Genomic DNA, 16,425 nt, shown 5'->3' with positions numbered 1-16,425 from the left:
TTCATCCGTAAAAACACAATCTTAATTAAAAATATTGTGTAGTGAAATAAATTTATATATGTAATAATATCTACTAATTCTAGAGTCAACAAAAAAAAGATAAAAATTATACTATTGAAAATGGCCGTCCAATTTGTGATTTTCTTGCCTGATTTCTGTTACATATTACTATGTATTAGCAATGTCACTTATAAGTAATGAATCAGCTTAATATTTATATCACCATGGTTATCGTAACAAAATAAAATAAAACCACCCAAATACGCCCTGTCTCAATACACATATTATTATAATATAATCTATTAATTGTAAAAAAAAATCTTATTACATTTTTGAACTTTAAAATGGCATGCATATATTGACTCAGTTGTCAGGTATAATATTAAACGGCAAACTAAATCTAAAGAAAACACTATCGATGGCTTCTATGTCGTCGGAGAATATCTTACGCTGCTCCGTTTGTTTGAAGCCGTAGTCAGGTTCCGTAGCGGGACACATGACTTTGGTATGGCATCTGCCTCTCCCCGGAGTCATAGAAGTGCTCAGTCTACTGTCGTTCATAGACATGGAGTGGGAGAGGGAGAGGTGCAGAGATTGCTGGTTCCTTTTCTTGCTGTCCATTCGTTTCTTGCGCACCAGTAGGCATCTCACCCTGCATAAAAGCTTGTATTGCTTCTCGTCCGACAGGTATGCCTTCAATTCCTGGAAAAAAAAATCAACGTAAAATTTCTACAACCACGGAGCATAGATCGATTGAAAATGAGGAAAGTTTTAGTATGCAGATTGATTGCATTGACTGGCATAGTAGAGTGACAAATCAACAAAACGTAGCATGATGACAATATGTTCTATTTACTTACTATATCTATGGATTTCTAAAGGTCTAATTACACCGGCAGATTTGCATACCCTACCAGATGCAACGATCGCCATGAGCATAAATAGCAAATTACACTGAACGATTCACCTACCAACTCGATCATGTTGACGCTTGATTTGATTAGTTCATATTAATTAAATAAATAACATGCTAATGGAAACTATTGGAGATGACATTTAGACAAGTACCTAACGAGTTGCCGATTGTATTTAATTTTTGTTTTGTATTATTATTGTCTGTTAAAATAATGGTGTTATGTCAAATGCAAGACAGACACACTACATGCGGTCACACTTGGAAGCCCAAGGTTAATTTGGATGTTTTCATACTTCATCGGTAATCTTCAACCTGCACGATCGTGTCCAATAAATGGGAATTGTTCCAATTCGGTCATGACTCCGGGCAACGACTCAAAAGTGACTTTTTGGCAGACGGTCGACTGAGAATCCGCCAATGTAATTTTAGCGTAAAAGTGTGACCATGTCCAAAACGTATCCCCCGCAATCAAGGGGGGTTACTTGTAGCAATTGTGATGTAAGCGTTATCACCGGCCTTCTTCGCGCTTAGGCGGAGATGGCAGACCGTGATAATGTCATGGCCAAAAAGCGGGTGTGGGGGACAGAAACGCACGGTGTATGCTGTTGATTTATTATAAGTCTAAGTCAAGCAATTAAGGAAGTCAATGATGCTGATGGCCACGGCAGTAGGTGTACGGCTTGGCTGTTTCGTAGGTACGCCGCTGGCTCGAGGGTGATGCGCGAATAGTAAAAAATGGCAGACACAGCGGTATTGCGCTCTGTACTGTGGTACGCGAGAGAGATTTTGGCTGTAGGACGTCCGAGGCCAGAAGAACACATTCCGCGCGCATCAAAAGTCTGGGATCTGCGGCGTCACGGCACTGTTGTTGGTCTCGGTCGCGAACCTCTCTGTTTTTCCGACAGATTTCTTTGTCTCCTGGTGGCGCTGTTTCTAGCGGCCGTTTTTGGTAGCTTGTATTAAGTCTGTTTGAATTTTGGCGGGGGCGCAGACGAATTTAAAGTTATGAAATTTCTGTGGATCAGCGTGCATTATATTATTTACTCATATTATCCTGTATGTATTTCCATTTCAATTGTTAACGCTTACTTTATGTCATGCCGTGAACGCTTTGAATTTATAATTTGTCATGTTCAATAATATATTATGTAAAATAAATATATAAAGAGATATTGTGTCATAACCATTATTAAAGTTAGTAGACATAATATTATACGAGGGTGGGTCAATAAGTCCTTAGAAAAACCGACAGGTGGCGCGACTAGTACTGTAAGCGGTTTGTTTTCATGCAGCGGCACTACCGATTCAGTATGCTGCGAAGTTTCAATCAGATTGGTCGGGTTGTTGTGTTTCTCGTACATTTAAAAAAAAAATTTGCTTGTTTACAAAAAATGGAGAAAATTGAGTTTAGAGCTGTTATTAAACATTTTAATATAAAAGGGTTAACAGCAAAGGAAATAAAAAATGAGTTGGATTTAGTTCACGGCACATCTGCTCCTTCACTTGCAACTATTTATAACTGGTTAAATGAATTTAAACGTGGTCGTACATCAACAAAGGATGAACCACGCTCAGGACGTCCTGTAGAGGTGACTACACCAGAAATGATCAATAAAATCCACGATATGGTGTTAAGTGACCCAAGATTAAAGTTGAGTGAGATAATTGAGGTTACAGGGATCTCAAAAGGTAGCGTCATTTCTATTTTACATGACAAATTGGGCATGAAAAAAAATTCTGCAAGATGGGTGCCGCGTTTGCTCACAGTCGACAATAAACGCAATAGGGTGGTGGCCTCTAAAGCCCTGTTGTCGCTCATGCAACGCAATCCGGATGAATTTTTTCGTCGCTTTGTGACTGTAGATGAAACATGGATACACCACTATACTCCCGAGACGAAAGAACAGTCAAAGCAGTGGATTGCGAAAGGCGAACCATGTCCAAAGAAGGCGAAAACCGTAAAATCAGCTGGTAAGGTTATGGCTACTGTATTTTGGGATGCACGTGGAATTATTTTCGTTGACTATTTGGAAAAAGGAAAAACAATAACAGAGGATTATTATGCATCTTTATTGGACCAGCTAAAAAACAAAATTGAAGAAAAACGGCCTCATTTAAACAGGAAAAAAATCCTCTTTCATCAGGACAGTGCCCGTGTTCACACATGTTTACGATCAATGGCTAAAATTGAAGAATTGAAGTTCGAATTGGTCGACCACCCACCGTATTCGCCAGATTTAGCCCCCAGTGACTTTTTCCTTTTCCCAAACTTAAAAAAATGGCTAAGTGGACAACGTTTTTTTTCAAATGAAGAAGTCATCGATCGGACAAATGCTTATTTTGAGGACCTTCCGAAAACTTATTTTTCTGACGGTTTAAAAAAAATTGAGAAACGTCTAACCAAGTGTATTGAGCTCCAAGGAGATTATGTTGAGAAATAAAAAAAAAAAAAAAAAAAAAACTGTTTTAATGCTTTTTTCTAAGGAATTATTGACCCACCCTCGTAAATATTCATTTTATATAGGTAATTACCGTCTTGATATCATCATATTTTCCAAAGAGCCAGAGCAGCGTGCAGAACTGGCGAGATATCAGGTTGTCCTTGTCACACCAACGCAACATCAATGTTAACAAAGTGTTAACTGTGTTAACCTAGAAAATGACACAAATTAATTAGATCATAATAGTATAATACTTAAGTATGTAATTATTAATAATTAAGTAATAATTATTATATTATGTAGTAAACTTAATAGGATTTTTAAGAGTTTGATAGCTAATGCCGAGATGTATGAAATGTTATTTGTTGAATTGAATGTTTATTGACTGTTTTAAGTATAGTGAAAAAAATGTAAGCAAACAATCCACATAAGAACATGTGCAGAGACCCACGTGTATCCACGCAATCACGCCGTGGATGCATTGAATTAATAAAAATATTTTAAGTATCGATTATATATGCAAATACGAAAGACTAACAGTATTACACATCTATATCACACATGTATACTAGGAACAGTGTTAACATTGCTCAGCACGATATACGAATTTCTTGCCGTATCAATAAAACAAGTATATAAATTCAGTATACCTTAGTTTGATACCGTATCCGTACTGCGTCCAAGTGTTTTAGTTAAAATTATTTAAAGTTTATATTAACCCTCAATTTATAATTATTCAATTTACATTGTGCTGTTTTCAAACCTTTATCATTGTATGCCAATTAAAAAAGTATTTCAATCTCAATGGTGTCAGAACTTACAGTAACTCTACTTTTGACTTAATTGTAACTCTACATTCTATGCATCTCGGGTTAAGAATCTGTTTTGATATTATTTCATCTTGCCTTCTATGACCAGGTCTACCCAACATAAACAAGTTAAATTGACATACTTACACTGTAAACAAAGTGTGCAGTGGGCCTAAACTTTGTGAAGTTCATCAAAATGACAACACCGAGTTGCAGTGTCTCCAATGTAGACACGGAACGATTAGTGGCACCCATGTACATGACCAGCCTGTCGATAATCGGGGACGCGGTCTCTTTTGTGCCATAAAGCATTGGAAGAACACTTGTTACATAATCTGGAACAAAGTAGAGGAATATTGCAAAATAGGAAACAATTTTTTTTAGCTGTATCAAGAGGATATTATCCAGAATCAGCAAAAGTTTTCAGCACTTCTTTTCGCCATATAAGGCAAAATGAAGAACTGAAGAAAGATATCTGCTAGGCTCGGACAGTTGACGTGTAATTTCTTTAAATTATGTAATATTAATATTAATAAAAGATATCATTCAGATGATGGCCGGAATAGCATAATCGGCAGTGTGTAATGGCCTACTAATCGAACAATCTTAGGTGCAATCTCAACTGCTTCCATTACATTATTTTTGATTTCATCACAATGTTTTTTCATTACTTTTCAGCAGGATTCACTCTACCGGCAATTTATATGTACTGTGCGCAAAAACGTTTCACTTAGAAATCATATGATCGTTTTTAACAATTAAAACGTCAACCAACCACCACCGTGGGACCATACCCTATATAGATAAACCATTTTGAAAACCAACCTAACGTTTTGAAGGCCCTTATTACGGAGGCGACATCCTTGAAATGACACAGCACATCGAGGGCGTCTTCGTTTCTTTCAGCAAGGGTTGGCTGATTGGACTCCAGGGCACCCTCTTGCCATCTACGTCTCAGCTTGGCCACCTTGCAGTTCTCTTCTTGGACTTTGCGAACGCCGTAACCTCTCCAAGTACGCTAAAAACGAAGAAAAGGTAAGGAAAAAGCAAAAAGCTTGAACTATACCAGAAGGAGCTTTATGAACTGTTAGTACTGCACTGTTGATGGTAGTTCTGGAATGTTTGAAATGTGAGTGAATTGGTAGTGACAGATAAATTTATATTTTGTAAGTTGGCACATTGAAACATGGTGGTAATGTTTATAGTGATAGTTTATATTCTTTCTTAGGAATTGTATCTTATCTTAAATTATACACTTGTTAAAATCTAATACTCGCGTTTTTATTTATTATTCATTCATTGTCTCTATGCATTCATAGAGTGGCGTCCAAATAATCTTCTTGTATTTTAATTATAGCAGGAGTAACCGAATGACAGCAAACCAGCCAGACAGGTAGCTCAGGCTAAAGAGGTATTTCAAGTTCCCACGATCCTGTCCCGCACCACCTTGCTGTTTTCATGCTGATTTGGTGTATTTTACTGTCTTCCCATGTACAATAATTAATGTTGTAGTCAGTCCTTTTACAGGCAGATATAAACTACATTATTTGTAATGTGAATGTTTTAGTTCCGGAATAAGTCAAAGATGTTTCATATTCGAAATGATTAATATATATAATTAATAAAATAATTACGTTCATTTATAATGCATGTTTCACAGTTTATCTTGGTAATTTAATTTAATACATTGGACGCTAATAACGCGCCCAGCGCGTAACGATTAAGGTGCCCATTCGATATAATTAGCATGCTATTTAATAATCAAAAAGTAATTATCTAGTCAGCAGTCAATGTGTTAATAATAGATGGAGTTGACTGATGTGAATCTAAAAGTGATTTGAAATGCTCGCAGTTATCGACAGATGCAGGTGAAAATAGTGTGAAGTTTACTACAAATGGATCAGCAATTCGAAATAACTTGCAGGTAATTTAAATGTTAAACCACTGGTCCACACTATATTTAGTCAGGTTATGATTAATGATCACCAACCATCAACACAAAGAAGACATATTTACCTGTATCGTAGTTGCAGCATCATTGAAATGCTTCATTTTTCTGGTTTCCTCCAACTGTGACTTCCTGCGAGCTATGGCTCGCCTCGTCAACCAGCCGCACACGGCGCTCTGGATTTTGATGGTGGATTCTCTGAGACATCTGTAAGTGTTCCTCTCCTTCCTCATCTCCAGGGTGGCGCGTCGATGTCTCTGGCAAGTGACCACGGAGCGTCTCAACTGCATATACCTGCTCTGCACGGTGTATCGCCTCCAGCAACTTTGTATTTTTACGGCAGATATTTCCCGTTCCATCCTTCTCTTCTGCTCAATTTGTAATTGTACTTTCCTCCTGTAAGCCGTTTGAATCATGACGACAGAACGGCGAATTGTGAGGTATCTCTTTCTTATAATCCAACTTCTAATAAACGATTGAATTCTTATTACACTCCATCTTGTTATTTCATAATTATTTTTTACGCGTTTAGCTAATATATAGTTTCGGAAATGTTTTTGAATATTTATCGCTGCATTTATCATTAATAGATATCGCTTTTTAGCAAGATACATTCTGATAAACGATTGTATTTTAACAACACGTGATATCGTTAATAGATATTTTTTTCTACACTCGTTAGTCAAAATTTTGTTTTTGTAATGAGCTTGAACGAAAGTAGTGACTCGTTTTAGACTCAAATAATACTGCCGTTGTCGTTTCATTATCAAATAGCACCTGAAAAACCTTTGAATAAAAACAACACTCTTTTTCTGTTCAATGTACCATTGTCTTGTTTTTCGCATAAGCAATATTGCTCTGTATTTGTTTTGTAATAATTCAACAGATGATTTTAGCAAAATATAATCACATCTATTACGACTGGCGAGCCTCGAGCTTCTGTATCTATCCTGCATCTTAATCGTGACTTCTTTTATTTTCAAAAATCGCCTTCTTTGCATACGGCCCCTGAAATATTTCTGAATAACAATGGCTGCAATTTTCATTCGGTTATAATCATAAGAACACTGCCTCATCAAAATGTGTGATCGAAACCGTCTTTGCACGGTGACGCATGCGGTTTTCATTTCAAAATAATCTTGCCGACACTTCTTTGCCAACTGATTATTCCTGAAAATACGTTGAATTTTAACAGCAGTAATCTTCAGCAACAAATATCGCATTTTAACCGTCCTCATATGGATTACACTTCTATACCACGTTTGAATCTTGATTGTGGCTGACCTTTCCAGTAAAAATTCTTTCTGCTGTAAATTCATATTTCGTTTAGCTCTATAACGCGTTTGTAAAATGACACAAGCATTTTTTAATTCCAAATAATTCTTCCTTTCAAAACGCATACTAAGCAATGCTCTGTAATAATTTTGAATCACAATCGAGGCTCGTTTAAGACTCACGTATCGCTGACGGTCTTGTTTCATTGCAAGACGTGCTCGATATCGACTTTGTACAATTAGACACGCACATTTCAAGTCTGAATACTTCTTTCTTTCGGTCATCATTGCAAGATACGCTCTAAAATGTCTTTGAATAGTTATTGCGGATCGTCTGAGTTGGCTATATCTATTCAATTCCGTTTTCATAATGAGACGTGACCTGTAATGTTTTTGAATTACCAAACTGGCATTTTTCAGTTCTAAATATGTACTTCTATCATTTCTCATCGCCATTCGCGCTCTATAGTAAACCTGAATCGTTACAGTAGCTTGCTTTAACGTGTCATACTGTTGTTTCTCGTGTTTCATAGCCATATATGCTCGCACATACTGTTGTATAATTATACAAGAACTTCTCAACTGCATATATTTAATTCTCTCTGTTTTCATAACTAAATATGCCCTGAAGCGATTTTGTATCGTAGTCACAGCGATTTTCATATGTGTATATTGCTTATTCTGTTCTTTCATAGCACGATTTGCCCGGAAACAAACTTGTATAGTCTGACAAGCCTTTTTCAAATTTAAATACTTTTCTCTTTCAAGATTCATTGCTAGATGTGCTCTATAACGTGATTCTAAAATCATAACAGCATTTTTAAGTTCAATATACCGAGCTCTATCGTTTTTCATTGCGATATATCCTCTGAAATACTTTTGAATAACAATAGATGCAGATTTTAGGTCAGAATACATTTTTCTATCTTTCCTCATAGCAATTTGTGCTTTATAATATCTCTGTACATTGATTGTCACATATTTAAGTTTCAAATATCTCCGTTGCTCATTCTTCATGGCCAGCTTCGCTCTATATCGAGACTGAACATTATAGCAGACGCGTTTAAGTTCCAAATACTTCTCTTTCTCTTCTTTCATCAATAAATATGCTCTGAAATGCGTTTGAATTTTAACACACGCGTCTCTTATTGCGTTATATTTTATTTTCGCTTCTCTCATAGCTAAAAATCCTTTATAATATCTTTGAACAATTACAGCAGATTGTTTCATCTTTAAATATTCTTCTCTTTCAGTTTTCATAGCCATACGAGCTCTGTAGTAAGTTTGAATAACAACAGTCGCACGTTTTAAATTAGTATATCGCTGTTTCTCCACTGTCATGGTGGCCTTCGCCCTATAAAACTTCTGTACGATACCGCAAGCCCGTTTCAGATTCAAATAATTCGACTTTTCTTTTTTCATAGCGAGATACGCTCTAAAATGACTCTGTACAACAACTGCAGAAGATTTCTGTTTTATATACAACATTCGTGTATGTTTCATCAACTGATAAGATTTGAAATACCGCTGCATTAAAATGGCACTCGTGCGTTGTCTCAAATAAGATTCTCTCTCTTTCTGCATCAAGACTTTAGCACGGTAACGCCGTTGCAAAACTAGTGTTGCCAGAATCAATTTATTATAATTTGATCTTATTTGCTTTCCGACAAGATAATTTCTATAAAATTTCTGAACAGTAATCGCCGCATTACGGATTTTAATATAATCATTTCTGAATTGTCTCATCAAAGTATTTGCTCTGAATTTCCTTTGGACAGTAACTATTGTCAGTCTTAATTGTAAATATTGCTTCCGTACAGATCTACAAAGAACTGTTGCCCTGTAGTACTGTTGGATTTTAATAGTGCTCAATCTAGAAACGATATAAACTTTTCTAGTCTTTTTCATTTCTATATACGCTCTGAATGCATTTTGCAAGCATACTGCGGAGGACTTCATGCGTAGAAACATTTTACGATCCTCATTTTTAAGCTTCATTCCTTCGACTTGTTTCAATTTACAGTACCATATTTGAATTTTCTTGGCCGCTGCCGATCTTCTCCTTTCAAGCAGCTCATTCTTAGCTGAACGGATGAGCAGCCTGTCTCTGTACCACCTTTGAATAATAACCGCTGACTTCTTCATGTTTCGGTAATAATTCCTACAACTCCACATTCTCCAATGTCGCTGAATGGTGACAGAAGATGTTCTGACGATTTGAATTCTTTTTTCATACCACCTTTTTGTCACAATACGTTTCCACCAGCTCTGTATTTTCGTCGCCGAAATGTAAAGCCTCATTTGCCTTTCGTAAATGAGTTGCCGCTCGATTTTAACTCTCTCAAACTTCGTCCTCCACCATCTTTGAATTACGACGGCGGCATTTATGAACAGAGGCGCGCGGAACTTATTAATTATCTGCCACAGCAGCGAAAGCGTCTTTTCCTTGTGGCCTCTGGAAATGTCTCTTGCGGTAATGTCGCCGACGATTTCAAAACCGGCAGATTGCAACGCAGTCAGAGCTATTTGCACATTGTGAACCTTTTGCGTGAGTGAAATAGCAGGCGTCCGCAATCCTGATGTGAGATTTTCTTTCAGCAGAATGATCTCCATCAAACGAGTCAGCCTCACTCCGTCCAGAAGGTCAACAGCGACGTTGTGTACGGCATATTTGAATTCGTCGAGATAGTTTTGTTTATGAGTCACAATATATCCAGTCGGCTTCAGATGCTTCGTAATATCCCCAACCCCAGATAACAGTTCTTTTGTAAATTGAAACAAGATCTGCCGACTCTCTTTATACGGTGCATTTCTGCAGAAAAGACAAGGATCATGGGGAATCAGCTTGTTTTGTTTGGCCTGGTCCAAAAAGTAAACTAAATAGAAAAACTTCTTCAGTGTGAATTTTTTAATACTTTCCGTATAGCTTGCGACATACACTTTAGAGACGGCCGGGAATTTCGAAGACAGATAAGGATCTCTGAACATTCGCTCAATGATAAACTCAGACAGTCCCATGACATCGTTGTTGGAGGTGAGAGGAATGTTTCTTCCGTACAATGCCTCCAGACCGATTCTCAACCAAAGCGGATTATATGACAGCAATAACTTCAAAATAATTTTCTGTAAGCCGATATCCAATTGTAAGTTTTTATCGGTCCTGATGGTTAATATTTTTCTTTCGATTTGATTTGACACTTTAATAAATATCTGCGACATTTCAGGATTTTTGATAAATGCTCTTGCAGACCTTCGCAAGCTTTCCAGTCGGTGCGACGTGTGATACTGAGAAGAGACCTGCTCTTTAGTGGGAGCCATCGGAACGGCCTTGTTACGATTTTCCAGCCAAGTCTTTCCGATGTCTATCTTTGAGACGTCAGTGTCGCTGTCGAGATCCGCCGGAGGCGTCAGCAAATAATTCAGCCACATTTTAAATTCCTGTTCCAATTCATCGTAGGCTCTCTCGTCATACAGACACGCGGACGCTTGGAAAGGATCGACAGTTGAGTTAACTTTACGGATGTTCATATAATCGTAGGTTTGATTCGCGAGCTGTTCTCCGATTGAACCGTGAGATAAATCTGATATGTCATGTTTTACGGTGCTTTTAATTTTCCAATCATGCTGTTTATTGCACGTTTTATTACGAATCGATTCAGAAATTGGTTTAATGACAGGTTTGTAAGTGTCAAATGTTTTATCAATGATAAATGTTTCGCACTGTACTCTCTTAGAGGTATCGTCGAATTTGCTGTTTTCCAATATAGCCGATTCTTCCGGTATGGGCGCCAAAGCGCCAGGACTGATCGACCTAGGAGGAGAAGTCTGCCATTGGTTGGCTTCGATGATACTCTTCACCCCGTTGCTGCTATTCCTTTCTTTGATAGCGTTCCTGAGTTCCGTCCTTTCGTTGAAACCTTTCGAGCATTCGCTAAACGGCAGTTTTCTAGGACACGAACGTTGCACGGGTGGATTGAAAGCCTTCGAAGGGTACAGTGGTGAAATTTCTTTAGAATACGGCGAGCTCTGTAGACATTCTCGATTAGCCGGATCGATGGGAATAATCGGCGATTCTCCTTTGGTGTATGTTCCGGAACTGAGTCTTTCATAGGTCACATTGAGTCCATTATTCGGATTATCATGTGGTGAAAATATCAAGTTTTTGCATGCGTGATTGGGTTCAGTCTGACACAAGTGGCTGCACTCTTTTATTTCGGTCGAACACCTCTGAGGATTAAAAGACTGTAAGGAATCGTTCAATGAACTCAAATTTCTGGGCACAGGGGTGAATTGGGTGTAGTCATAGTCGGTCTTGTCAGAGTCGTCCAAAGTGATAATCGGTATTGAATGACCAATATTAGTATCCTTGTTAGCGCCTGTATTAACAAAATAGCGCTCGTATTCATTCGGAGTTTCTGAATATTCCATTGCGTCTACTTTAGAAAAAGTAGTCGAATCGAGAAGATCCACAATAGGATGCGTGACATTAGCAGAATTTCTTTGATTGTAGTTAACATATAATTGATTAGTTCTGTTGTCTTGTCCACAATGCATTATCTCTGTACTCTCTTCAACAATAACCGATGATTTTTCCACGTGTTGATACGTGTATTCACAACGTTGTTCTGAGAAATGGTTCTCCAGATTTCTCTTGTTGATTTTCGGGCGAGTAGTAATATAATTTGTCTTTCTCTCATCACGCAGAGGGGTAAATTGGAGGTTTTCAACTAACGAATCAATATTGTTGATTTTCGGCGAGAGCGGAACTCTGTTTTTATATCCAGTGTTTGTTGACTTTATAATATTATATGTGCTTTCTGCGTTGATATTTTCGATGTTAGCTTTTGAAGTCAGTTTCTCGCAGACTTTCAATGGGGTAAATTCTAAATTTTCAATAGCCGAAAGCACCGACATTGTCGGACTAAAATTGTGATCATTTTTTCCCTTTTTGACTTGACACATTTTATGATTTGGAGGAGTGTGCGCGTGGTCAAAAGTCTCCTTGTCAACATCTTGAGTATTGGACACGAGATATGTGTCTCTGCGTGATGTCATGTGCTCCTCAGTCTCGGACCAATATTCGGACACTCTGGCGTTAATTGGACGAGAATTTGTACGCAGTGGCGATTTATGATATGTAATCGATTGGCCAAAATGCTTCTCAGAAGTGGACGATTCGTATTTCTTAACTTCTTCATATGTCGAATAGATTTTACTCTTTGTCATAGATCTTTTGCAACCTGATAATTTAGGACTTTTCTTCAAGCCGAGGGTATTCGGTGCCATGGATCTTTTTCTGTTTGGAGGATTAGGAAGGAGCTTCTTCTTTGCCTGAAAATGCCAAAATTATTGAGTTTAGTATTTGTAAAATTATATCACTACCTAGGTACCTAATTTAAATTGACCTAACACAATATGTAAAATTAATGCAAAATAATAAGTTCTGTCAATTTTGAAGAATTACTATACAGAGCTGATATTTATTTAAATGATAGAAATATCCAGTTTCAGATGGAGCATAAAGCTATAAAGTAGTTGCGAGGAGACGAAGGGTGGAGGTAGGCTGTTAAGATCTGACAAAAATAGTGCACACTAAACTATGTCAGTCGTACTTATTTGTTTTCATTGAACTAAAAATACAAATTGCAGATGGCGCTGGTTAGTTTCAAAATTCAATTAAACCCTGCCTATCCAAATAACAATAAACATTAGACAAAAAATATTCTTCAAATAATAATAAAACTAAATATGTGTAACACCATTTATATTTACTTAATTATAATAAGATTACTTACAAATGACTTGCAGACAACGATGATATCGAATCGACCCTTCCGTGTGTCCACCGCCTGCATAGTTATTCTCTGGCTGATGGCGTCGATGGGCCGCCATGACAGATCAAGAACTATTTGTTCTGATGGACCTATCTCAGCCTCGTGCCACGATAATTGCAAGCCCAATTCAGGTGGCGGTTGTTTTGTTAGCGATAGCTGAAAATATTACAATTAATTTATTTCAAACGAAGTTTGCGAGATGTTCAGGTTACATCTTTGATGAGGCTACAGCTTTTGTCGACTCTTGCAAAATGAAATCAGGCAGAATCGTGGGCCACATCCACAGCATCTATAGACCGCATAACACTGATGGATGCCCTATCAGTTCGAAGTAAATTAAGATTTATGGATTGGATTCCATGTTTCACCCACCCAATAGGATTATAAACTTGGACGTACGCAATGTTCCTCTGTGTTAAAACAGTGGTCGGCAACAAATTGACTTATTATTTATGGTATAGTCAAATAGAAATATTAATAAATCTATTAAAACGTGAACAATTATGAACACATAATGGTATTATTTTTTGTTGATTTCATTAATTTAGTGTTTCTTAAAATCATATCAGACTTCATTGTAATGTTATGTAGGTGTCGTTGATGTGAGGGGCAATGGTGTTGAGGCGAGGAGAGATGAGAAGTCATTGTCGTGATTATAGAAGTGACAGTTTATTTCATTTGCGTAAGTACAGGGGTACAATTATTGTTATAATAATGTGAATCCACTGACCATGGCCCCCACAAGGGGGGGGGCCGACAGGGTTCTAGCCTAGGGGCCCGTGCAGAGGGGGGTCGGCGTGGCGGTCGACTGAGATAAACACACATCTTAAATTTGCTCTAATAAGTCGCCTGTGGCGCTATTTTACTTCAGGTTTATTCCCATTTTAAAATATATGGTTGACGCAATTTTTGAACACAAAACCTGCACTGAATTTTATTTGACCTAGAAAACCATTTGGACCGTAGAGCATTAGACTGCCTTTAACCTTAGCGATAGGTAGGGGGGCCCGCCAATGATCCTGGTCCGGAGGCCCGCTTCAGGATGTGGGGGTCATGCCACTGACAGCGCAGAGCAGTGTGCTTCTGTCGAAAACTTACAATCGAACAGCACTCGAAATGGAAATGTTTACGAACCGGAGCACTCGATAATTTTCTGAAGATATTTACATAGTTATTAAATTTTGTGTATTTTATAAAAAGAAGTGTGTTAGATTTTATATTATATGGCCTATCTAGATCAGACGGTCAAAATATTTTTTCCATGAGACGGAGCGATAATTTTACTGATTTCACGAATCGGAACGGCGCTCCGGTTCATTTCGAGCCCTGCAAACGAATAATTCTCTTTCACTCAATCATGATGTACTAATTATTATTTTATCAACTTATAATTATGTAATAATTAGTCAGCTATTGGTTAAGTTAAGTTAAGTGAGAACAGATATACAAAGATTATTGTTGCAGTCATCAATTTACAGAGTTTGCTATAACTTGATACCTACTATGACGATAAGAATGAATTACCTACCTATTTTTCATTTTCCGTTAAACTATTCATAGACAATCAAATAAAAAATATATATTTTTCTCAATTTACTACTTGAATGGATATTGTAGGTGAATGCTTCAACGGTTTTTAGATCACTTGAGTTTGAAATAAAAACTTACAAAACAATAATCTTACCAATACGCAATTGGAACCGGGATTGAAAATCTCTAGATTCCTAATAGCCGTAGATCCTATTAAAATGTTTTCAAACGCGACGATCGGAGGTGGAGAAAATGGAGCCAGTGTGAGACGAGGTATTTTTTGTTCTTCGGCACATTTCTTATTCTCCCGATTTCTTTGATCTCGCGGAAAGTTATCGATCTGTAAAGAAAGAAAAGATATATGTGTTACAAATTACGTTATAATACAGCTTCGTACGTTTTACTTTACTGCTACAAATCTATAGAAATTGTCAATCAACATAAAACGATCACAACATTCATAACTCGATGATCGACAACCGAAGTCTAGAGATGACAAAATAATAGACTTACTTGAAAATACATGGTGGAAAATGGTTTCCCTGATATCAAATCATTCGATCAATTCACCATTAGCACATTTAAACTTAAATTGAAATATTGTAAATATTATGATTCGCATAAAATGAAAATAACTGCCGACTGTCCGTTTTGTTCAAAAATTCAGTTTTGTCGGTTAAAACCAGAGTTGCAAGGGTGTTAATATTTATCTATGGTCAATAATATTTCAAACGTAAATTTTAAGTTTAATATTTTCACTTACTTCGATACGATAATACAAAAATACGAAATTTTAATTAAAATAAAATATTGTGTATGTTATGATAAATGATAATATAATAATGCTATTAAGTCGTAAAACACATTGGGCTTGTAACAAAATATTTCAGTTAAAAAAACTATTACAATATATTCTAGCACATCTAAAACGGCCGTGCAACATGATTTTCATTTAAAAAATGTTTATTAGAATATATTATTATCTATTATATATTATTATAGACATGATATTATATATGTTAGAAAAAAAATATTCATATTTTTTACCATTCAAATATTTATTTTTTAGACAATATAAAATACTAGTTTTGTGCTAAATCCAAGTTTTTATGTTTGGGCGCTTTTGCACCATGTCCGCCGAAAGAAGCAGCAACATTTGACTGAACTAAAATGAGACATTCCACAATAATTTTAATCTGCCTTCATTTTGCTGGCAACTTAAATAGGATGGGAAGAGGGAAATTTAAAAGTATACCTACCACATTCTAGAATGTAGTATTACGTTTTGTATAAAAAAACACTAATTTCGATTTTCGTCGTATTGGTACGGTCTTTAGAAAATGAATATATTAGTTGTCATTGCATACCAATATCTCAATACATATTATATCAAAACTATCTAGGTACCTACCTACTCCCATATTCCTTTATCATAATATTAATTGATAATATGTGAGAACACATTTCCAAAGCTTGGGTAACGTCCGTGTTGGTAGAATATTAATTTATAATCTCATTCTACCTATTAATTGTACTAGACTAGCGTATAAAGCGTAAATAAGTGTGCATCTATAATAATCAGATAAGTGCATGTTACTGATATTACATACGCCATGATGCTTTTTACTATAAGCGTCATCAAAAAATAAGGATAGAATTAGAATAGAATAGAA

At 36.6% G+C, this 16,425-nt stretch overlaps 1 protein-coding gene across 1 annotated transcript; it reads right to left on the bottom strand.

Annotated features, from left to right (window-relative positions):
* Positions 1–239: 239 nt before the first annotated feature.
* Positions 240–15,450, bottom strand: asp (microtubule assembly factor abnormal spindle). The gene is made up of 8 exons (XM_085945587.1): positions 15,266–15,450; positions 14,907–15,092; positions 13,184–13,378; positions 6,183–12,719; positions 4,992–5,184; positions 4,314–4,501; positions 3,449–3,568; positions 240–702 (listed from the first exon to the last, which is right to left on the bottom strand). Exons 1-8 carry the CDS (start codon positions 15,275–15,277, stop codon positions 364–366), a joined length of 7,770 nt encoding a protein of 2,589 aa, XP_085801713.1. The 5' UTR covers positions 15,278–15,450; the 3' UTR covers positions 240–363.
* Between the last annotated feature and the right edge of the window lie 975 nt (positions 15,451–16,425).

The sequence above is a fragment of the Rhyacophila brunnea genome, unplaced genomic scaffold (genome assembly GCF_057557595.1).
Source record: "Rhyacophila brunnea isolate RB1 unplaced genomic scaffold, BYU_Rbru_1.0 scaffold_18, whole genome shotgun sequence".
Lineage (NCBI taxonomy): Eukaryota > Metazoa > Arthropoda > Insecta > Trichoptera > Rhyacophilidae > Rhyacophila > Rhyacophila brunnea.
The sequence above is the reverse complement of the archived record's forward strand: the minus strand, read 5'-3'. Positions and strand labels throughout refer to the sequence as shown.

What these genes read in the sequence shown, in the direction of transcription:
- asp (XM_085945587.1), bottom strand. An exon ending in TCGTTGTCTGCAAGTCATTT is followed by an intron (nt 12,720 to 13,183) that starts GTAAGTAATCTT and finishes TGGCATTTTCAG; the next exon opens with GCAAAGAAGAAGCTCCTTCC. An exon ending in CTGCACACTTTGTTTACAGT is followed by an intron (nt 3,569 to 4,313) that starts GTAAGTATGTCA and finishes GTCATTTTCTAG; the next exon opens with GTTAACACAGTTAACACTTT.